The sequence below is a fragment of the Lissotriton helveticus genome, chromosome 1_1 (genome assembly GCF_964261635.1).
Source record: "Lissotriton helveticus chromosome 1_1, aLisHel1.1, whole genome shotgun sequence".
NCBI lineage: Eukaryota > Metazoa > Chordata > Amphibia > Caudata > Salamandridae > Lissotriton > Lissotriton helveticus.
The window spans coordinates 1,630,511,892-1,630,537,025 of NC_136057.1; the positions used below are offsets into that span (position 1 = coordinate 1,630,511,892).

At 45.1% G+C, this 25,134-nt stretch overlaps 1 protein-coding gene across 2 annotated transcripts in view; it reads left to right on the forward strand.

The window, feature by feature from the left end:
• Positions 1-25,134, forward strand: part of RAPGEF3 (Rap guanine nucleotide exchange factor 3) — a 1,135,646-nt gene that overhangs the window by 666,431 nt on the left and 444,081 nt on the right. For both annotated transcript variants that reach the window (XM_078688545.1, XM_078688554.1), the window contains exon 15: positions 21,429-21,511. In XM_078688545.1, coding sequence (XP_078544671.1) covers positions 21,429-21,511 — 83 coding nt within the window. The remainder of the gene's footprint in view (positions 1-21,428; positions 21,512-25,134) is intronic.

Below are 25,134 nucleotides of genomic sequence, written 5' to 3' on the forward strand. Positions count from 1 at the left end.
GATTGAGAGCTACAAACAACAACGGCAATACGACCTGCATGCTATCGCAGGCTGAGCTTCCCGGCTGCTAACTGCGGGGCTGTACGGGGATCCCGCGCATCAGAAGGGCGGGGACCGCCATTGCGCACTGCCGAGGATTGCATGCGGCAGGTAGGCCGGTTAACTACAAGTGACACGGCAGGAGTCGGTCGGTGGACTGGCTTTTGGTGCGCGCAGTAAGTACATAACGAGATCAATAAGGAGATACACGTTGGGAACCTCTGAGTCTATGTGGGGTAATACGTGAATACACACAAGAACGTTGCCCAAGCGGTGCTGACTGAATACTGTGGCCATTGGCGGGGCTGATTGACATTGCCGGCATATCAGTTGAAACAGTGGGATTGTACAGTGCGCAGGCCTGCGGGCGTAGTAGAGGTACGCACATAAACTGTACGCTGTCGCACGATAAGCCCCCGCGCTGCTGGCGGAGGTGGTACTGGGACGGGTCATTCGGGCCTTAGCTGCCGGCTGTGCTGCAGATACATTGCGGACTGCTTTGAGAATAGGTGGCTGTGTTACTACACTGTGCACGTATTGGTTGCCATAACTTGCACACGATCAACTGGTGATCCTCCTATGGTGCTATCTGCTGGTGCTGGCCTAGAACTGCCTGGATCTAGCGGACTGCAGGCAGCTTGATACATGCTTAGCGGCATAATTGGCGAGCGGAGGAGAAGCGAGGGACTTCGGAACCAGATTGGTGCCCCTACCAGCGAGGGCGCCGGGGAGTGCTGCAGTGTACTGATGTATCTTTGCTGAATATCCACCTGCCCATTGGTTGTCGAAAGTGCAGTTGCGGCACTGTTACTGACGCCCGCTACTGACACAAGATCAGTGCAGATCAAAAGTTGCTGACGGCTGGCTGTGTGGAAAGGGGGATAAGGATAGATTGAGGCTGCGCAGATCAGTGAATTGCCCACAACTACGAGGACTCATTATGGGGAAGCCTGAGGCACGGCAATCAAAAATCACGTTCAACAATGCAAAGAAAGCGACCAATGCTAATGCGAATAAGTCACCACCGCATTCACAGGAGCAACATGCGGGAGAGTCATCTTCATCGGAGCTGTCGAACCAAAGATTATTGCAGGAAATTAGACAAGGGTTCGCCACGGTGGTGGACAAGGTGGACAGAATGTCAGCACGAATGGATGCAATGGTACACAAAATAGATCAGCATGAGGAGCGAATAGTGGAAACTGAACGGAGAATATCGGACAATGACGATGTGACAGCAGGTCACACGACTCAGTTGGCGAGAATGGAGAACTTGCTGAGGGTCATAGCAGCCAAAAATGAAGATTTGGAAGCTCGTAGTCGAAGAAATAACATACGCATCACGGATGTGCCGGAATCTACCAACATTGGTAGAATGGAAGACTACGTGGAAAGAATGTTGACAGCTGCGGTGGGTCCGGAGGCCTTCTCCACTCAGTTCATCGTGGAGAGGGCACACCGGTCACTTGGGCCTATTCCCAAACCTGGGGCTCCGCCCCGCCCGATAATTGCGAGACTGTTAAATTACAGAGATCGGGATGTGGCACTCCGCGCGGCACGTACTAAGCAGACACTGACGTATGAAGGTGTCAAGTTTTCTATATTTCCAGACTTTACCCCGATGGTTCAGGAGGAGAGGCGAAAGTTCATAGCGGTGAAGAAAAAACTCAGAGCCGCACAAATTGATTATGCATTACTCTATCCAGCGAAACTACGAGTTACACACCAAGGGAAACAAAGATTCTTCAATAATCCGCAACAGGTGGAAGATTATCTGAAAACGCTGAAACTTGATCATCGGGGGACGAGAGACCGCGGACCGGAGGGGCGAGATCAGGCGCAAGACAATGATGATGATTGAGGATTGTAACTACGACTGTGAGGATTCACGTTGACTTGTGACGAGCTTTGGTACTTGCAAGGACTTATAGTTACACCATTACTAAAGGCCAGGAGTGATGGTCGACTTATGAGCGATGAGGTCCGATGACATTGGTGGTAAGGTTATCCAGGTATCACCCCCCCTATCCCGACAGAGGCAACATCAAGTCTGCGGGAGGGCTGGTAGAAGTGCGACCCTCTTGACAAGTCCCCCAACGGGTGTTCCCCTCTTTTGGTGTTTGTTTTGGAGGAAAAAGATACACAGTGACTTGATTTGGTTATGTCACTATCTGGGACTGGGTATGAAGGAGGGGGGGCGGACCTGCATACTGACAAGTTGGGGATCAGTCAGTGGGCTGAGGGGGGTTCGAGGGGTACAGCACTGCTAGTAAGTCAAATGGGAGGGGGGTGGGATTGGGATGCTGGCAAGTTGGGGATGCTGCAGTGGGTGTGGGGTGGTGGCGTGGCGGATAGTGTAAGAGAATGCTCTATGGGGCAAGAAAGGCAAGAAACGCCCTCCCTGCTGACATCGATGATGAGCGTGGATGTAATAGCTGGGGATGTTTGGGTTGAAACACAGTATATGTTACAGGGGAGGGGGGGAACACAGAGAATGCGAAAAGTTGGAGAGGGGGTTATGATATGTTGGACTGGCAAAGTTGGGGTGTGTCAGTTGGGGGGTGGGGGGCAGGATCAAAACGTACATTGCGAGTTGAGGTTGCAGCAAGGGCAAATCGGTGAAACGGGAAGTCTGATGCATGTTCATAATGCTTTGGTCAGAGCAGCTGTGAATGCTGACTGTGGAAGAGGTGATCTCTCAATGCAGTGTTACAGGATGTTATTGCATGGTGATGGCTAATGTTAGCAGAGGGTATGTTACAATCCTTTCATGGAATGTGCGGGGATTAAATGATGCGAGGAAATGTCGAAATATTTTAGCGTACTTAGATAGACATGGTGCTCACATAGCCTTGTTACAAGAAACACACATAAAGCCGGGCATGCCCCATGGTTTTGCTACGAGATGGGCGGGAGTGCGAAAGTTCTCATCATATTCAGCGTATGCCAGGGGAGTTGTTGTGTTAATCAAAAAGTCTGTATACTTTCAAGAATTAGGGAGTGATGTAGATGCTGGAGGTAGATATGTATTGTTGTGGGGTAGACTGGGCACGGACACGGTAACGATAGTCAATTGTTACGCACCGAACGTGGACACTCCCGAATTCTTTACAGGTATTTGGGGTAAAGTGGTGGAAATAGGTTCAACACATGTGATATGGGGGGGAGATTTCAATGTGGCCATGGTCCCCGGAATGGATCGCTCAGATGGCAGTGCGCAGTATAACAGACAGGCACGTGACACTCTTAAGGCTATAATAGAGGATGACGGATTGATAGATAGCTGGCGTTTCGTGCACCCAACACTACAGGAAGGAACACATTTCACTGCACACTCCAACACGTGGGCTAGACTCGATTACATTTTACTGACCCGGGGATTGAGTGTCGATTTAGGTAAGGTGAAACACTTGGCTAGAACCTACTCGGATCATTGTCCGTTGAGTGTAGAGGTACAGATCCCGGGCTACGGTAAGCCTAGACCTCCATGGCGCCTTCTACCGTCCATTCTGCTGGATCCGGTGTTCCGTATGGAACTAGGTGTAGAAATAGACGATTTTTTCCCCAGTCCAGAGCGTTGAGTCAGTCTGGGAGGCATTTAAAGTGACAATTAGGGGTTTCTGCATATCTAAAAGTTGTGGGGTGTTAAGAGATATTCAGGGCACTCTCCATAAACTGGAGCTGGAATTGAAGGACTTAGAGAGGGAGATGGTGCGCGCACCGACTACTACAGAACATCATGCATTCAGAGAGAAGCTCACGGAATATGAGGAAGAGGCCTCCCGAGAAGCTAATTTCAAGGGTAAACACTGGGTGGCCAGGAGGTATTGCGAGGGATTATTATTATTATTATTATTATTATTATTATTATTATTATTAAAAAGGATTTGGTACCGCGCACATACACCAATTGGTTTCTTGGCGCTCGAGACCAGGTGGGATGAGAACATTCAGGAACAGGGCCGCTAGCCGTGCGCCAGACGGAACAAGTAAGTTTTCAAGGAATTGCGAAAGCAACGATAATCGGTGCACAAACGAATGGCAAGAGGAAAGGAGTTCCAGGTAACAGGAGCAAGGAAGGAGAAGCAGGCTCCTCCATGTTTCTTACGGTTGAACCTAGGGGTGATCAGAAGGTTATGAGCCGAAGATCTGAGGTGACGGGAAGGGATATAGGCGTGCAAACAGGAAGAAATAAAGGCAGGGGCGCATGAAAACAAGGATTTGAAAATGGTGCAGGCCATTTTAAAAACACACCACTGTGCAACTGGGAGCCAGTGTAGAGTTTTCAGCAAAGGGGTGACATGCTGATGTTTAGGTTGCTGAAAAATTAGTCTGGCTGCCTGGTTCTGGACCAGTTGGAGACGGGAAAGATGGCAGGCAGGGACCCCCACGTATAGACAGTTGGCATAATCTAGACGTGAGGTGATGAGGGCAAGGATAACAAGAATAAGGGCCTCTTGGGATAGAAACCTGCGAATCTTCCCGATTCGGCGGAGATGAAAGAAACAAGCCGAAGTGACGGTGTTGATATGTGGCCGCATTGAGAGGTCACTAGAAATGGTGACCCCCAGGCTCTTCACAGTATTCACTGGACAAGGAGGGGAACCCAAAGCTGCAGGCCAGAAGTTGGGAGACCAGGGAGTAAGAGAACCACCGGTCACCACCAGCTCCGTTTTGCTTGGGTTGAGCTTGAGTTGACTAAGGTTCATCCACTCGTAGATGAAGAGCATGGCATTTTGAAAATTAGAACAGGAGGAGGGAGAAGAATTGAGAGGAAAAATAAGCTGCAGATCATCTGCATAGTTAAAAGCAGTAAGTGAGAACTGACGAAGAGAGACAAGAAGGGGCTGCATATAAAGATTGAACAAAAGCGGGGACAGAGCAGAACCCTGGGGAACACCACAGGAAAGAGAGGATAGAGGGGCAGAAAAAGAAGAAAGCCGGACAGATTGAGAACGGGAATGAAGGAAAGATACCACCCATGACAGGGCCAAGCCAGAAATGCCGGCATTTCTGACACGGTCGACCAAGATACCATGGTCGACCGTGTCGAAAGCGGCTGAGAGGTCTAAAAGTACAAGGGCCTGGGCCAAATTCCTGTCAGCTCCCTGTTTCAGCGTGTCCATAACTGCCACCACAACTGCCTCAGTGGAATGAGCAGGTCTGAACCCAGCCTGTCGATCGTCGAGGAAGTGAGTTTCCTCGATAAAAGCACTGAGGCAGCGGGTAACATAAGTCTCTAAGACCTTTCCTAAATAAGGGAGGAGGGAGATGGGACGATAGTTGGCCAGCGTGGTGGGGTCAAGACCCGTTTTTTTTAAAATGGGGACCACCACAGCGCTTTTGAGAGCATTAGGGACAGAGCCTGACAGAAGAGATTGGTTTAAGAGATCAAGAGGGGGGCCGGGGCAGGCCACGAAGGCAGCTCTTAAGATGGGCGTGGGGCAGCAATCATTGGGCGAGCCGGAGCTCACAGTCTGAAGTAATGAAAGAAAAATATCCAGGGAGATGGGGGGAAATTTGGAGAAAGAATGGGGATTCGAAGGAGGGAGGACAGAATCGTGAGGCAGAGTAGTGAGGGGAATATTGTTTTTAATCGCAGAGATTTTGTCAGAAAAAAAAGAGTTGAGAGAATTGCACAGGGCTTGTGAGGGTAGGGGCTGAGGGGTGACCCGATCAGGAAGGGAGAGCTCAGCTACGATAGAAAACATTTCTTTGGTCTTGGATGCCGAGGTCAAGACCTTCTGAGAAAAATAGGATAATTTAGCCGAGATGATCGATCGTTTATAAGCTTTTAATAGGTCAGTGTACGTGATTTGAAGTGAAGGGTCATAATTCCGCCGCCAGCGGCGCTCAGCCTGTCTAAGGCGAAGTTTGTCCGCCTTAAGAGTGGAAGTGAACCAGCGCTGAGCGTCGTGGGGGCGTTTGGACTTAACAGTTTTGATGGGGGCAACGACGTCACAGGCGGAGGACAGCCATTGATCAAGAGAGGTGGCTTGGGAGTTCAGATCAGAGTAGTCAGGGAGAGATGATGAGGCAAGAATAGAATGGAAATGAGGAATATCAGCTTGTTTCCAATTTCGAACCTGAAGGTTATGGGGGATCGGAGGGCGGGTGGACAAAAGTAAGTGCAAGGAGAAAGAAATAAAAAAGTGATCGGACCAGGGGCAAGGATAGACCAAGGGAGAGGGGATGTCAAGGTTGGTGGACCAGATCTGGTCTAATGTATGGCCTTTGTTGTGTGTGGCCACAGAGATGTGTTTGGAGAAATTAAGGCCAAGCAGTGAGTCAGTGAACACACGAGAGAGGGAGGATTCCTGGGGGTCTGATGGCCAATAGTTGAAGTCGCCCACCACCAAAACCCTAGCGGAATTGATGGCAATTTGCGAGATCATACTACTAAATAAGGATGGGAAGAGGGGCGAGTTGCCAGGGGGACGGTAAACTAATATACAAATAAATGAGGAGTTGGGAGAGGTAAATTTCAGTGTAAGAATGTCCGTGTTGGCTATGGGTGGAGTGGAAAGGGTAGTGAACTGTAAATGGGAGTGAATGATAGCGGCGACTCCGCCGCCAGGTCTGCCAGAGTTTCTATCAGAATGGAGAATATAGTAACCCGCAGGAATGGCGGCCAGGATTTCAGGGTAAGAGTCAGCATTTAACCAGGTTTCCGTGAGGAGTAGGATATCGATAAGGCCTCCTTCTAAAAGTTGGAATATATCCAAATGATGTTTAGGGAGAGAACGAGTATTGAGATAAAGTAATGTGAGAGGGTCACTACCGCTAGGACTGGGCTGAGTCAGCCGAGGTGCAGCGGGGGAAGGAGAGGAAAGGGGAAGGGAAGGTGAAAAGGGGATTATAGGCGGGGGAGAGGATAGAATGTTATTTCCTCGAATGGTAACTATAACATGGGGTGCAAGGAGGACATGATGGGATAGGGCACGAAGGGCCTGAGAAGAGTACACCAGACGTTGAGCAGAATGCCTGGCCCCTGGCCTCGGTCGGCCGCGGACGGGCGCAGACGGGCTCGACTTGTGCGCGACTTCGGCGCGAAGTCGGCGCTCCCGCTGCGCTCGTCCGCTGCGCTTCCTCCAGGTGGCCATTTATGCCGTCCAACGTGAGACACTAGACCGCTCACCTGCGCGGTCTGGAGGCAGGGCGGAAGTGCCGCGAAGCGGAAGTGGCGCTCTTGCAGGGACCCTCCGCAGCAAACGGCACACAGCCGGGGCGGACCGGGGTCAGGAGCAGGTAAGTAGCGGTTAACAGATAAGCATCACCACATGAATGCAAGCGCTATCAGCCTTAGCGCAAACAGCAGTGCAAGGATTAAAACACGAGCGCTGAAGCTAGTATTCAGCTTCAGAGCTCCAAAGTATTAAAAGCCAAACGAGCTGAACTCAGAGTCAGCTGAAATAAATGAACAGAAATAAAAAGCGCTTGTCAGCCGCGCTGAAGCACACGAGTGGTCTACAAACCACCAAGTCAGCCAGCGGGGCCGGCGAGGCACGTTATGAACCCTCGCTCAGCAGACACTAGACCGCTCACCTGCGCGGTCTGGAGGCAGGGCGGAAGTGCCGCGAAGCGGAAGTGGCGCTCTTGCAGGGACCCTCCGCAGCAAACGGCACACAGCCGGGGCGGACCGGGGTCAGGAGCAGGTAAGTAGCGGTTAACAGATAAGCATCACCACATGAATGCAAGCGCTATCAGCCTTAGCGCAAACAGCAGTGCAAGGATTAAAACACGAGCGCTGAAGCTAGTATTCAGCTTCAGAGCTCCAAAGTATTAAAAGCCAAACGAGCTGAACTCAGAGTCAGCTGAAATAAATGAACAGAAATAAAAAGCGCTTGTCAGCCGCGCTGAAGCACACGAGTGGTCTACAAACCACCAAGAGGGAGGTAGACCCGGGAGAATACTGGCGGCAGTCACGAGGAACCCACGCTTTAGCACATACATACTTGAAGCACATAGTCCCACTGGAGAAAAATGTCAATCGACAGGGGGAATACAGGAGGTGTTCAAGGCGTATTATGCGGGGTTATACACGACACGGCAGACTCACGAAATAGACTATACCGGATTCCTAGATGATATTGCGTTATGCTGGTTAAGTGATGGCCAGAGAAGATTCCTTGCCGCACCTCTAGAACTAGATGAGATCAGGGATGCCATTATGTCTCTGAATAATGGTAAAGCGAGTGGTTTAGACGGTATTCCCGCGGAGTTCTACAAATGCTACATTGATATAATGGCGCCAGTGCTAAAGGAGGTTTTTGAGGAATCACTGGAGGTGGGTGTACTGCCCGGTTCCATGAGGGAGGTAGTGATAACCTCGCTTCTGAAACCTGGGAAGGATCCAGGACAATGTGACTCATACCGCCCTCTATCCCTGATTAATTGTGACGCCAAGATACTGGCTAAGGTGTTGGCCAATCGCCTATCCTTGATTATGATGGACTTGGTGCTGCCTGATCAGGCAGGTTTCGTCCCTGGACGGGATACCACCCATAACTTGCGAACACTGTTTTCTCTGATTGCTACTATTGCTCCGGATATCCCTGTCACGGCTGTTTTCCTGGACGCTACAAAAGCGTTTGACTCGGTGGAATGGAGGTACCTATTCACAATCCTGCATAGAATGGGATTCCCTAAACTATTTGTGGCATGGGTGGAGCTCCTCTACACCAAGCCAGTGGCGAGGGTTACGATCAATGGAGAACTGTCCTCTCAGATTGCCATCACGAGGGGTACTCGCCAGGGGTGTCCACTATCGCCTTTACTATTTGCCATAGCAATAGAGCCACTTGCATGCAGGGTGCGACAATTATATAAGGAAGCCGCTTTTAACTGTTTCCGAAGACAGATAGGCCTTTCACTATATGCAGATGACATCACTCTTTATATTAACGACCCACAGGTACCTCTCAACCCTATCTTACGTGAATTCATAGTATTCGGGCATTTGTCAGGAGTGGAAATTAACTGGAAAAAATCGCAATTTTTCCCACTGACCCCAGCAGTGACACGATTCCCGTTAGACTATCCGCTGGAATGGTGTGAGGGAGATTGTCGATACCTCGGTATTGTGATGACACGTGACAGGGAGGAGACTCTGGGATTGAATTATGGGACGTGTATCACCAAATTAGAAGACACGGTCACGAAATGGCTGACTTTGCCTTTATCTATGGCTGGCAGGGCGTCTCTTATTAAAATGGTGGTGCTGCCACGTTTTTTGTATCTGTTTCAAAATATTCCGTACCACCCAGGTTCCTTCTTTTTTAAACAGCTTCGGTCACTATTGATTAGACTGTTCTGGGGGGGGGGAAACAGCCGCGACTTAAATGGGCTGTTATCACTCTCCCATATGCTAGGGGGTGGTTCGACGTACCTGATTTCGATGCGTACTATTTAAGTGCACAGGCGCATTATGCATATTACTGGGTCAAGCCGCTTCCATTTATGCCTCAGATAGCGGCAGAAGACTGGATAGCGCAGCCACTTCCACTCACCGGCCTGATACATGGTACTGCCCAGAGCATTGATACTCCGCCCACGACAGTGACATGCACGATAGATGCCTGGAAGAAGGTGGCAAAACTTTTGGACATCACATTACTGTATTCCCCACACATGCCCCTTACATACCACCCCAACTTGTCACTATTGCAGGAGAAGGGGTTCCACAACATGTGCGACAAATTGAAAATCACCACATGGGGGGATCTGTTTCTTAATGGGAAATTCCGTACTCGGGAACAGTTATTCCAACATGTCCAACCTACACCATTAGAGGTTTTCTATTATATAAGATTGAGGCAGGGGTTGCGGGAGGTGCTGCCAAGCTTCCCAGATGAACCGGATGTATCCTTGCCATTGCATGTGATGCTCAGTTCAGATGGCAGACACTTAGTCTCTAAATTGTACAAGGCTATCAGAACGCAGGTGGCATGTTCAGAGAGTAGGGCCCGCGATCAATGGGGGGCGGATTTTGAGGTGGAAATATCTGAGAATCAATGGCAATATTGTTGCGGTATTATGGCCCACATATCGTCGAGCTGTCGACTGAAAATAATCCATTTCAAATATCTTCAGAGGCTATATTATACACCTGCTCTGAAATTCCGCTTTAACTTGTCAGATACGGACAGGTGCGATAGATGTAGGGCTGAAGGAGCGGGTTTCTTTCACTTAGCATGGGAGTGCCCAGGGGTACATGCGTTCTGGGAGCAAGTTCATGAGGCACTGCAGATAATGATAACAGGAGAACTTGAATTTACACCGCTCGTAATGCTGTTGGGTTTCACACTTAACACCCCCAAAGCTACGAGACGATTTCTGGATGTAGCGTTGCTTTTGGCTAAGCGAAGGATAGCTTGCCGTTGGGGTAGGGGGAGAGCCCCAAAGTTTAAAGATTGGCTAACTGATGTTATATATTGTCAAGATCAATCTAACGTGTATGCAGAGTTATTGCCACTACGCAATAGGCCCAAGGACATCTGGGGTCCGCTACAGATTTATCTGCTGGAAGTAGCGGCACAACAGGAGGGCGAGAGTATGGAGGAGGCCCATAGTGCTGTGATTCGGAAATTGTGAGGTAGCACTTTGTGCTCTGTTGGGAGTTGGGTACCATAGTGCTATAGCATATTGGCTCAAACTACTGTATCTTTGCAGATGTGAGGATTCTGCTTGAACGGCGAATGGGGACTACCACCAGTGTTGCCATGCTGATATGGGTCACGTATTACAACTGTATACTTGTATTGGGAACTTTATGCACATATGCGTCATCATTGTGTTTCAGTGACACTTTACCGAGCACCATTTCCAAGATACTGGAGGACATTGAGAGGTGAATACACGGTAGTTTGCCGCTGCTGGATTGGAACTGTTCATCACTTTCAGCTGCTCTACCGCTCTCCCTGATTTCTATGTATGCTTGCAATGTAACGGCATGTATTGGAAGTAATCCTAATGTTTTTTTTTTGTTTTTTGTTTCTTCCTGGGGATCTGTATGCACTGTTTGAATGTTTATCAATGGTACTAAGATTTGAACTTAATAAAAAAATGTGTTTTAAAAAAACCAAAAAAAAAAACTTAGAAGCCTGTGTTCTTGCCCCATTCAACGTTGTTGTTGGTGGTGTTGGAGATATATCCAAGGAAGGCATGGGAGGTGTCATAGGTATAACTTGCGATGTAGTAGGCAGTTTTAAGGAATCCCCCGGGTTTAATAAACCCAATGATGAACGACTCTGTAATATTGCTGGATCTAATGAAAGTCGCCGCTCTGTTATCTCTAAATTGTGAGTCAGAAGTGATTCTGCCCTAACTATAAATGCATCTAGGGTACCTGCCACTCCCCTACGCTTGGTCATTTGTCTCACTCATATTCAATCAGACCCACAACAGCTCGACAACTCACTAACCACCACACAATGCTACAATCTGGTGTAGCTAGTGGTGAATAGTTACTCAAAAAACGTTTTACCGTACAATTGTTCCTGCAGCTCAAGTAATGTACTCCGAAGGTGTTACCCTCTTATCAAAGGGGTGGCCCGGCCTCCTCCGGTCGCAGATGGGCGCAGATGGGCACGCCCTTTGCCCGGGCAAGACCCTGGCGCGGCTCGGGCACGCTACGCGCGTCCTGCGCCCCGGGAGCCCTGTCGGTGTTTTAAACGCCTTCCTGGCGGCGCTGGTGCTGGCGGCGTATGTGCCGCTGGGGCTGCAGGGGCTTGCAGTCCAGTAGCCTCCCCCAGGAAATGCCCGATGGCTCCGATGGCGTGGACAACAACGGTGGCGGCAAAAAAGCGAAGCTGCGAATTCAGGTTAGAGAGCTCCCCTATCCCATTCTGTGCAGGCCCTCTTACTTGACCAGCAGGACCATAAAACCATGCCGTGCTGTGACAGATGCAAGGAGTTGATAACAATTTTATAAAAATAAAAGGCAGGACGCTGTTGTTTACAATTAAGTTTTTGCAAAAGGGGAGAAGGAACCTTTTCCTGGGTAGGGTATAAAACCCACAAAAAAGACTATAGGGAGATCAGACTGTACAGAACTTTTATCAGAGGGACATATTGGAAGGTCACTTAACGTAAAAATGTTCTTGAGAAAACCCATCATTAAGAGGATACAATTCCTGCGAACTCTAGTTAGTATACAATGGTGTTGAGGATTTGTCACAAATATCAAATAGGACTCATCCACCTGGGTGCGGAGGGGGAAGGTGAGGTATAAATTAACTGAATTTTTAATGCGACTAGCTTCTCCGGGAATATTAGTTTGATCTTTTTTTTAGACACAGTTCTACAACTGGGAGGTTTAGCAAATAGACCCCGCAACCCCAGGCTCCCCAGTGCTGTTTTCACGTATTGCAGCCAGGCGACCTTATGTACATCGTCTAGGGCCAGACATTCCTTAATGATATTTTGGGTAAAACTGACCAAGTCTGTCTTCCAGATCGAGTGCCACAGCATAATCGGTGCGAGTCTTATTACATCTGAGATGTACAGGACCTCTAGCTCAGCATGACAAATATAGTTTGCACAGTTACTTGGAGGGCTAACAGTCTCTTGAGAAAGTCGTTCTCTATTCTTTGAAGTTGATCTATTGCCCCTATCCGTCAGACCCAAGCTCCATACGATGCTACAACGACAGATTTTGCGGCGTACACCTTTTTAATTACCTCGAGCCTCTGGGAACCTAGCTTTTTAATGAAGCTAAAAATGGCCCTAGCACTTTTCTCCATTGCTAGGGCCCTGTTACCCACCATGATTGACCAGGTATAGTTCCTATCAAAAACAACCCCCAAGTATGTGAAGGAATCTACCACTGTGAGTTTGCACCACTCCATATGAAACACGGAGAGTTTTTTTGGGTGAGTGCCAGCCACCAGCACAAAAGAGTTCGCTCCATTTACACGGAGATCCAGGCTAGTCATACATTTCGTTTAGGCCTCTATTAGCTTCTGTAGCCCTACCCCAGGTGTTGCAAATTACACAGCATCATCTGCATAGAGCAGTATTGGGAGGGATGCTGCTTTAAAGGTGGATAGTTCTTGTGATGCTCCCATCACAGCTGCCTGCATCCCGTTGATGTAAATTAAAAAAATAGAAAGGGGACAAGACACAACCTTGTCTTACACCCCATTTTATTTTAAATTACCTTGTGCATTCCCCATCCCTAACATAACGGACACAAGCAGAGGTGATCTGTCAAGTGGGGGAGATTGATGGGAAAGGAGGGGTCTCCCAGAATGCTTTTTTCCATTCAATTTCCATGGGAAGTTTAGACAGTGCTATAGCCAAAACAGTTGAAGAGAATTATACCAATGTTTGCTTTATCTTTTACCGTATTTTAATTTACCTAGGTGAACATATGTTGTCCGTCGATAGTACAATTTGGGTCAATCATTGAATATTTTAAAATATATTTTTTTCTCATTTACCCCCTTTACTATTAGTTCTTGATTTATTTTTTCAGATGAGGACTCCACTGACTTGTTAGTTGAATTAAGTTTGTTCCTTCTTTTCAAGATGTCTATCAAAGATTTGTAGAAGTTCTGTTGAAGTTGGGTCCGTGATCGGGTTCAGATCATGTGACCAGATATAGGTGTTTAAATGTACTAGGCCTCGCTTTGGTATTGTGATACACCATGGGACCAGCATTGTCGGCTTAACATATCTGTAATTCAAGTAAGTTGTACTTTGAAAATATTCTATTAAACAATAGGTATTGTATTGCCTTGGATGCCTTTTTTTAATACTTGGCCTTCGTTATTGCTTTTTTTCTGCAATCCTTGTTTACGCCCATTGTAAGAATATCAAGGAGTATGGTCTTTTGTATGCACCCTTTGAGCATGTTATGTGTGCTTGGATAGATGGAGCAGTGTCCCTAAACGTTTCTATTTAGATTTCTGTTTATACTTATGTTACATCTACAATTGATTGGGAATGATCCTACCTGAGCTATGGATTGATTGGACACATAAAGGTATCCTATGACTTTTTCTTAAAAGGATTAACTCATGACATGGTGCACACGGTTGCTTTTTTTGGAAATGAGTTTGTTTACACAGTTAAGTTTGTGCTGGTATACACTAGTGTTGGGATTGCTGCACTACACTGTTTCGAGAATTATTTTTATTTTACTATTTTCACTGTATTGGGCTCGTGACTTTGGTAATAAGTTCTCTGTTGTGTTTGGTTATGGGCAAGCAATGCATATTGTGGCGTAGTTTGTTGTAATTTGTCTTGATTTTTCTTTTTGTGTCCTTTTTCCCTAATTTCTGCATGACAGTGCGATTTGGATTGATTCTTTTGGATAGAAGTAACATATTAAGTAACATCCTATCAGTACAATGCACCGGGTCATAAAGATGGTCTGGGAATGCTTCAAATTGCATGGGTGTTGCATGGGAACTCTCATAGCAACACCCATGTAACACAACACTGCCTGAAAGTGGCACATATTTACAAGGCCATGAAAAGCCATGCAAAGTGGCTTTGTGCAGCTTGTATATATGCTGCGACTCATTGCTCCACCCCAGCTTAAAAAAAGAGGCGCTCCGGCGATGCAAAAGTGTCGCTAGAGGCCTATTAAATGAGGCACTTACTCTCCAAACCTATCTCTACAGGAATCTCATCAGGGCCGGGGGCCTTCAGGGAACTAAACTGGGCTATTTCTTACTCTACAACCTCAAACACTAGATAGGTCTTGTTTCTATCCATGAAGCGGTTCTGGATATTAACTGTCATCCCTATGGTGCTGTGTAAAATGGTTTGAAATTGAGCCACCCAGCCGGCTTCCTTAATATGTACATCTAGTGAGGGATCCTCATCTTCTTTCTAAATTGGGGTGTTGGCCTCCTTCCAGAACCCTCTACTATCCTTCATCTTGGTTGCTCGTCTCAGATCCGCCCAAGCTTTCTCCCTTAGTTATCCTAATCCCTCTCACCTCCTTATATTTGGTATGCAGGCTCCGTATCAGAGAAGCGTCTCTGAGAGCAATGCCCAAAGCCTAATGCAGATTTGATAAAGTCTTAGTACAATTTGTGGGAAACCATCATTCTGGAGAGCACTTTGTGGTTGGGAATTAGCCAGTTCAGATGAGCCCTAATATCATCCAATACTTCCACAAGTGCAGTGGATACCTGTTCAGGGATAGCATCTAAGCAGGTCATAATCTCAGCCTGTCTACATGTAAGCACCATTGGAAAAAGATTTACTTTATCCCAGTTTAGTACATAACCATTATTTCTGGCTAAAAGTGGCTTTGGGGCTTTCCCCGTATTTTTATTAGTATTTTCCTCCCAATTCAAATCGCAAGCAAGAGAAGCATAGTGACTAAACCCCAAAAAGCTTACCTGCATACTAGATAGCCTATCATTCAAAGTTTCTGAACATATATAATTAATTGTGGATTCTTTACCAACGCTCCCAAAAGTCCCATGCATGGAACATTTGAGAGGATTTATCCTAGTCATTATCTCCAGGTTTTTTTTTTGTAGAGTTTTATATAGCGCAAACTAGACCTGAGACATTGGGTATCAGAGTGCTTTAGATAAGCACCAGGTTCGTTACATGAGGACACAAATAATCCATGTAATCAACAACCTGTTTAGTGCATTGATATAATCGCTATGATCAAAATGGGTAATGTTGTCACCTTCGCAATCCATTATCCCACAAACTGTCTTTCCTACTTTTTGGCAGCATCTGGCATTAAAGTCTCCCATCTAGATGAAAATCAGGGGCTTAGGGTGATAAGTACTAATATTAATCACCTGCTACAGTGTGCCTGCCACCTGCAAACATATTGCCCTCAAAGTAGTTATCAAAATAGCTTATGATTCTCAAGTCCTAGTCTCTTTGCCCCTCACATACCAAATAATGGACAAATAGAATGAATTGTTAAAAAACAGAAGAATTTTAATCTTGACAGTATTTACTTTCAATGTCAAAATTCCACCTATTGCTCTATCGGCCTTGGATGGTATTGTGGGGGTTTGATAAGAGTGGAAACCATCCATGAAAATGGAGCCCCCTTCCAGTGTTTCCTAGAGGCATATGATGTCATATTAGGTACCTCTCTTAACCAGTCCCTGTCATCACTCTTTCGTCTAAGACCCACAATATTGCAGGTTGCTATCTTTATTAGATCTGTCCCACCCATGTTCTTATCCTATTCCCCTATTGATAGTTCCCTCAACCCCCCGTCGTTTACTAATTTACTACAGCTATTATCCAGTTAGTCACAATCCCCTAAATTCTCCAATGGGTCACACCTATTTCTGACCAAGATCTCAGTACTTCCCATGAAAGGATTACTGCGGGAAAGGGTGTGAACTATGCTGTTGGTTCTCCTTACCTCTTACCTCCGTATCTCTTGCGGTTTATAATAGAAGCCTAAAGGGAGAGCACATATCTGGGGGCCTAAAGGTGGGGCAATAGAGAGCTGACATAGCAAATCCCCTACTAACAAATGCCTGTCAAAGTGTATCACAATACAATCAACAGAAATGTCTTTTGGGACTGCACCAACCCATGCCGTCATAAGGCCATAAGGATTTGACCATTTAAAGTGGGACCCACCTTTCTTTACATACTTAGACAGCCAGTGCAATGCCTTCCCCATAACTTGCTTGGTATACTCAGACTGCGACTGCCTTAATTCAGGGACATTATTCACATTAATAAAGTATGTGCAACTAAAGGTAGGAGGAACAATGTTTTATCCCTCTGTTTCCCCCTCCCCCCACGCAAGGTGCATTTTTCCCTGCCCACCACTTTCCTGGCCTTTCCCTTTCTTTCAATCCCAGGGATCAAAAGGAGGTTTGCAGAAGGTTGCATGGATAAACCCAGAGAATGTGAGTTGTGAATTGCAGCTACTATGGGAAGATGTTGTGTTGAGCTTTGGGACACATTGTGACCATCTGTGTGTGAGTGAATTAGCCCCCTCCCCCCGAAACCTTCGGTCCATTGTGAGCTATCTGTCCCCTGGGGCTGAGCAGATTGATGGGAATTCACAGACCCTCCCTTGGCTTTGGTTTTACTACCATTATGCGAGATTAGAACATACATTTTTGAATGTGGACTCAATTCAATGGAAAACGTGATGTCCGTAGTATTTTGTTACCCCACTATGTTTAATTAATTACATTAAGCGCTGTTCTATGGACTCTACCCTAGTTTACAAAGGCTGCAAATGTAGTGACAAAACAAATTTCAGTCTATGGGATATTTCATCGATGTTTACGGTTGGCAGTGCCTGGGTCAATATATCTAATCCAGGCTCTTTCTTCGATTTCATCGCTTAAGGGGCACTATGGTGCCTTTACTCGCTCTTTTTCCTTTTTACTGGGGGCTCTATAGGGGAAATTGAAACACGTCCACATTGTCCAAACTGAGAAGCAGGCGACCTGGGTGGGGGGATATCCCTCGACGTCCCCAACCCTGACGTGTCAGTATTTCTCGTTAATAAGGGGCCGTAAATAATAAGGCGTCCAGTTCTTGAGTGCAACACCTTAAAAGAGCGCACAGAGCAAGTTTGTATTTGACCAATAGCTGGCAGTGATGTTTAGTGCATTCCTATGTGCAGATCTTACAGTGTGTATCAATATGTTGTTGTTTCTCAACACAACACTGATCTGCAGGCAGTTCAAAATCTAGCAATATTCTATGCCATTCAGGTAGTTCTGATTTGCAGTGGTTTTTGTTTCCATCGTTGGAATTGTTTAGTAGTATTTTCTTTACCCCTGAGCTCACTAATTTCAGATCACATTTGCTTCCTGAGCTTCCACTTCTTTCAGTGCATACTCTTTTATTGACCACACCTTTCCTCTCCATTGTTCCTTGGTTCAGAGTTTCCATGCGTGCTGCTTTTCTTGTCTTACTTCCTCAGTTCCCACTTTATCCCAGCTGACTTACTTCTTTGTATCCTTGTCCTTCTTGGCTTGTGCATGACGTTATCACCTTGCTTTTCCTTGTGTGATTGCCAGATTTCATAGGTATAGCTGCCAACCTAAATGATGTTTTTGTCCACTGGGAATATTGCCTTAATGCTACATTTTCCAGCATACCCAGGTATCATCATGCATGTACTATATGTGGATTTTTTGCGGAAAGCATTTCTACCAGGAATTGCGAGTGATGAACTTACTGACCTTCAGTTTTAGTGGATGGTGCTTCCAAGTGCTTGAACACACATCTCTTTTAGTGATACTGTTTTTATCTGTATGTCTTTAATTTTATAGATGTTAGTTATTTTGAATGCTAAATTGCCTCTTGACGCGCCTGTTTATATGAGCTTTGGTATCCTTTTTTACCTTGCACAGGCCTGCTTCATTGGATCACTTTTCTCCACTGACTCCCTGTATGATCTTGATCAGCTCTTTTGCTAGCATTCTTTCCCTTTGTACCTCTTGTTACCAGGTTCTAAGACACAATTTGACGCATAATAGCTTGCTTGTCCCAGTGTTCACCGAGCAGAGTTCAGAGTTGTAGGTGAATGAAGACTTCAAGTTGGGGATGAAGAGAGAATGTTGTGTGCCTCAAAGATCCAAGCATTATGTTCTTCTAAATAGAAGACGAGCCAATTAACCATGCAATATTTAACAGACACACATTTACTGAATAGTTATGGTGGTGACAGTCCTTAAATCATACCTATCCAGTTCATATTGTATTAGTGTGCATGTATTTTATGAAACATAGTGTAGAATGGTAATGTGTTTTTTTATAACAGCAAATTTCTGTCTGGTTCAGTTGGTGCCTTACTAAGATCCTGGTTCTTTGCTTCCTAACTTGGTGATGAATTATGCATTAAACGTGTTTCTCAACTTCTTCTGCACCGGCATTCCAAGTTGTTGAACTTTTTATTACAACAAGCACTGGCAAAGGCAACAGGTCAGCTTTTGAGCCCTGAGTAAAACATTCAAAAAGCCTGCTGTAGTTCAGAGGCAAAACAAAAAAAGATTGTTTTTTGTATATAGTGTGTCAATGCAATAAGAATATAAGATGAGGATATAAAATGTCCCTAATTCATTGCAATTCAAGCGCTCCACAGGAGTCAGTAGGATATGCCAAACAGATAGCAGGAGGCAAAAGAGAATTCCTCCCCCTGGGCAGAGGAAAACGCTACTCGGTTTATTTTAAAGATTTGTAACAATAGGTCGTGCAGACATCTGCTTTGAATATTTTAAACCAAACAAGGGAATCCGCAAGTTGAATAAGGACCTTGGGTATCAGTATTGTAAGAAAACAGTTGTCCTTATACCAAAAAAATAAATAGGGCTGTAATTAATATAGACTAGAATCAGTACTATATTGATGATGCCCAGCCGGGCAATCAATTTAATGAATAATCAATGCAAAGAACAAAATAAGAACACAACAATAAGGTGGGACACAGTCTGCGTCCTACAGAAACACACAACAGATACATTAGGACGAAAACATTACAGGCATGACAAAAGGTAGCTTGTGAAAAATGCAAATAGAACAAACTTAGAGATGACAGCTATTGCATTTGTTTTTATCATATTAGATTAAAGTGCAAGCTGTTTCAACAAGTCGATGACATTTTGATCCTTTAAAAAAAATACCAGGATCATCATCAGGACGGATTTAATACAAGCCTGAATTTGAGTGCCTCGTATGGTGATACGAGCGGGAATGTAAGAGGAAGGATGGCTCAGAGGGAGCCTCGATGAGCTTCATGAGTGAACCTGGAAATTAAAGGGTCACAGTGTACATGCAGCCACTGCCGAGTGGGAAGGGCTGTGAAAAGGTCTCGGTGACAATGCACTGTAAGACCGGATTAGAGGATGTGAGGTCTGGAGCTTGATGGCTAGGATATGGGACATCTGCTTTGAAGCCAGACTTAAAAACTGAGAACATTTCCATAAAAAGTAAATTGGACAGAGAAACCAAGGAATCCTCTTAGAGAAAGCCCTTTTGCACAAAAAGTCTTTAACCACATCGCTGCGGCGGCTATTCTGCCGCAGCGCTAAGGGGGTGGGGGGGCCGCGCGGCGGGCCCATGCTGGTGACGGAACCGCTCCGTCACCAGCCGCGGTTGAGCTGTGCTCATGACGGAGCGGTTCCGTCATGGCTCCGCCCGTTTAATAGAATGCGCCGCGCAGGCGCGAAATCAGCGCCGCGCAGGCACGTCGGGCGGGCCATGACGGAACCGCTCCGTCAGCAGCACAGCGCCACCGCGGCGGATGACGGAGCGGTTCCGTCATCAGCACGGAAAGAGTTAACAAAACTTTCTTTTAGGCGGAAAACTGTGCTTGCAACTGAAGTTAGTAAACTTGCAAACTGGATATGCGTGAATATATCCTATTCTGCATTACTGTGAGGTGATATTGAGGCATTTTCTGTTCATAGTAAATTCATACTCGGCCGATTGTAGGGAATTCAGATTGGTGCATTTTTGCTGATTCATGGATAATGCAAATTTACCCATTCAATGCCCTTAGATTTTTATTTGTTGATAATATTTTGAGGAGAAAATCAAGTATTGAGTTCTTTGTATCATCTAAAATATTTACATCATCTGACCCAACAATGTTTAACTGATAGCATCTCCAACTGTCATATTCCAAAAAAGTGAAGAGACTGCCACTCTGTCAAGATACTGTTATTCCATTAATAAAATGCACTACTTTAAGTCCTCTATTTTAGGATAGTAGTTCCTCACTGATTGTTTGTTTGATATTTAGCATACATATTTTTTCTATATTCAGCATCTAGATGCATGTTTTTTAATGCAGCACACAATATGCATGAAAATGAAATGCAATCCAGTAGAGCACATGAGTACAGATGCTATGCCACAAATAGGCTTAACCACAGCAGGTTTTTTGTCAGACGATTGAGGACTTTACTCCTTGTTGGACGCAGGGAGAAGAATAGGTTTGCCGTTGACCAACCTCCACTCCTTCACCCTGCCCATTCCAAACAATACAGCATGGGAAGCTTTCCATACAGAAGTCAGAAAACAGGCTGGTCACGTTCGAGCTAGTAGCCTGCCCCCCCTCCATTAAGAAGGGATGGAAGTAAGGCATTAAGTTGCAAATATTGGCTTATGAAATTTCAGGAATGCTCATTATAGGCAAATGAGGATTTTATAGCAACCCTTTTGCTCTGATGCAAAATAACCTCTTTCTGTAAATGGGCCAATAGTGCATCTAGTGCACCAGAGTATGTTGATTCCTTTGCATAGGCTTGATCATTCATAATTAATTTCTTTAATCACATTATCTTATTCAACACCTCTGTAATTGTGATTAAGGTTTGTCTCACCCTGTAAAGTATTATTAATATGGTATATTTAGATTGAAAGAGCTGAAGTACACATTTAAATCCACTATGTGCAATTGATTCTTACAGAAACTCTCTGATTTTGTGAGTAAAGATCCTCGCTTGAGTAACATTCTGAAAGAACAGCTGCAAGAGAGAAGAAAGATCCGCACGTGAGTAACTATATGCTGTTAGAATTGCTAAATCTGCTTTATAGATACCCTAAGTATGCCTAAACACATTCTTACTGTGTTTACTAATTGGAGGCTGCTGACAATTATGTGTCGGTGCCAGGCACCAGAAATCATTGGCTTAAATTAAGCAGTGGTCCGTCAGTGTTGCCACATAGGAGGTTAACCAAGTGGCTATTGGTTCCACTTTTTTGTCCCGGGTATAAATGGGAGCAGGTCTAACCCTTCTGGTCTACTTACATGTCTCAAACAGCAGGTGTACTCCTCATTTTGTTAATTGACAGGTCCAGATGGTGTTCTAAGGAGCTGGTGGTAAGGTCCATTTTGTGCAGTTCAGTAGCCAGTGGTTAGGGGTGACTCCTGGACATTCCTTAACCAATAGGAAAAAGGTTCCTGGGGCAAACCTACCAACTAATATAGCAAATCCTGTTTTGCTTACTGCATACTATCCCAAAATATTTTAATGCCATCTGCCCTTGGAGTAGGCTTGTGTGTCAGTCAGATGTGTGCTCTGGGATACTTGCGCTACACTACGTGTGTTCTGGATCCGGCTCCACCTCCCAATGGGCAGGCATCTGACTGGCTACCTTGGATCTAAATAACAAATACTTCACCCTCTTCAGGTCTTCCCTCACACTAAACTGTGAATAGTCAGGCTTCACCTCTATCCCTTTCAGGTTAATTATTGTGGAGCCTCTCCAGCTGCCCTACCTGAATTGATATTTTTCACACTGTCTGCACCCTGCTCATCCTGTAACCGGATCTAAGCCCTTAGCCCTTACCTCCAGCTATGGGGCAGTTTTCACACCTCATTAAGGTAAACAATTGGCAGAGCAGCTGCTGTCAGGCTTTTTCATATTAGCCTTCAGGAGATTCCAGCAGTGAAAAGGTAACTTTCCGAAGGTTACTTTTTTGAAATATGTTTTTTAAAATCTAACTTTATCATTATATTGGTCTTTTATTAAATATTAAAAACAGTGGTTGAATCTTTTTTTCTAGGCTGTCCCAAATCAAGATGGCAGAATTGATATTTCAGTCTGCACTCTAGTTTTCCTCAAAGGATGTCCAGAGCCTTCCACAGTGAAAATTGCTTTTTGGGACATGTCACTGTAGGAACATGGCATCATCACATTTCTACATGTTTCTTTGTTCTTTGTGAATTACCATGCACCCTACTTTGTGGGCTCCACACCCTACATTAGAGTGATTTGTTAGCATTTAAAAGGAAACATTTTTCTCCGGCCAAAATTGTTATTTTGACAGGTCAAACTTCAGGTTTAAACTGCAGCAGTCCAGATACAAAGGTAGGCTTGAAGCCATGTTTTCCCTTGTCAATCTAGTTGATGGCACAATAAGTTCTGCTGTAGTCCATCAACTTCCCATCATCAGGTATATGTCTGCATATTATACTGAGACCTTATAGGAAAGTTAAATATTCCAAATCAGAGTTAGCCATTTTTATCTGATTTTAAGGGTCAGAGCAGATGCACAGGGCCTAAATAGCAGTTACTCAATGCACAGAGTTGAAAAACCAACACCTTAGTCCAAAACCATTCAGGTGAGCATGCCAAATAGCACTTTCTCACTCTTTGCTCTGCATCGACAGACCCGGAGATGGACTCTCTGCAGGCTTGAAACACTATTCTTCAAATAGTCTGGTTCACCCCTTTGATGACTTAAACAGAGAAGCTACCATTTATCTTTCAGCAATATAATTCTTTTTGCCAATTAAAATTCTAGAGATGGTGTTTCTCTTAGATTGTTATGTGCTAGACCAGTTGGTTATAGTTAAATAAGGAATAGGGAGATTTTTTTTTCCATTTCAATAATGCAATACAAACAAAGCATAAAAATGTTAATGATAAAACCACGGGGTTAAGATTGCTTAAACAAAAAACAAAGCAAAAAAAACCCAAGAAAAATAACGGAAGAAAAAGACTCAGTTTCCACATTGCAATATAATACATACATGATAAAAGCGCATTCCACATAATTACTCCATCCAAACATAGTTCGATTGATGCGTCTCCGCATTGTCAACTCACAACCAACAATCAGAGCTTGCAAGTGTTTTTAAAACCCAATGCATGTACCTCTCTGGGGACTACTAAGTCATAGGTTTAGCATTCTAGCTGCCTTGGGCCGTTATCCTGTTAGTATATAACACTCATCACCCGATTTTTTAGCTATGTCTCTTGTGTCAACGGAACATCCTCTGTCACTAAGGGTGTTGTAGTGTGGTCCATTGCCTTAGTCGCTGTGTAAGTGGCGTAGAGGCTCCAAAAATTATTTGGTTGATTCCTAGGGGGGAGGAGCTCACTGTATGCTTCCGTTTGCGTGTTGCAATACAGCATATCTCTAGCCCATTGTTTCAGCGTAGGGAGAGGGCCTCTGGACCAATGAATTACCAAGACGCGTTTGGCTACTAGAAGCGCCATGTCCACCAGGCGTCTAATGGGTTTCTGTATCTTCTTGGAGTAGCCTAGTAACGCTAAAAGCGGGTCAGGGCTACGGTCTACCTGCGTTATCGCCTGAATTTCGGTCAAGATTCGTGCCCAGTAGTTAGCTATCTGTGGGTATAGCCATCCTAGGTGTAGAAAGTCAGCCTCTAGTGCACCACAACAATCGCAGCTAGTCGTGTCGCGTAGCCCATATTTATGCAGGCGTTTTGGTGTGTAATAAATGGGGTTCAAGAATTTACATTGGATGAGCCTATGTTGCCCATTAAGCGAGATACGCTTAATAGCTCCAAATAGGGAGAATTAATAGTTAGTAATACAGCATTTAAATTTTGAGCAGCTGAGTGATTTTTTTTTCCAGTAAGTACCTGCCTTAACCACTTACATGTAATTGAATTACTTTATTTCTAGTTAAACAGCAGTCAATGTTAGTACATAACTTGTCTCCAACTGTCTTTCAAGGCTAACAACGATTTACTTTTTCAAATGTATTATGATTAATATTATTGGTATTATTATGTCGAATTTTCTAAATTGCTTCCATGCAGTATTTGGTGACTTAGAGCACTGTTGCATTTGGATATATAGAGGGAATTCTGAGTTGCAGTGCAGGACATTTGCAAAAGCCGCCTAGTGAAGAACATGTAGATCAATCATGAATGATGGTCAGTTCCAGTATACATCCTACATTCAACAGGTCCCCAAATCAGGATAAAGCCTTGAAAGAGACCAAGAATCTCGAATTATGAGTGGAGAACCCAAGAACAATCTTAGGCTTTTGATCAAGCAGGACTTCTAGTCACCACTAAAGAGGGCGGGTGTCAAGATAAATGGGTTAACTATTTCATTAATGGGCCTTTAAAAAATTTCAAGTTGTAAATTTATATTCTCACTTGTAGAAGTAGGAAATTTAACAGGGAGGAGCCCTGAATAGGACAAGATTGACCACTGAATAGTCAGGGGGAATAATTGTCTGTAAGGACTGGTTGATAGACCTGGGGGTTCTTCTAGGTGGGCACAAGCCAAACTGTTTTGTGGGAAAGGTTTGAGAACAACCATGAAGAGTTGATCGCAACAGCTTCTAATCATGCTTCCCCTCTTTTGATAAAGGAATAATTGTAGTCCCAGTTAAATGCATTGCTTTAT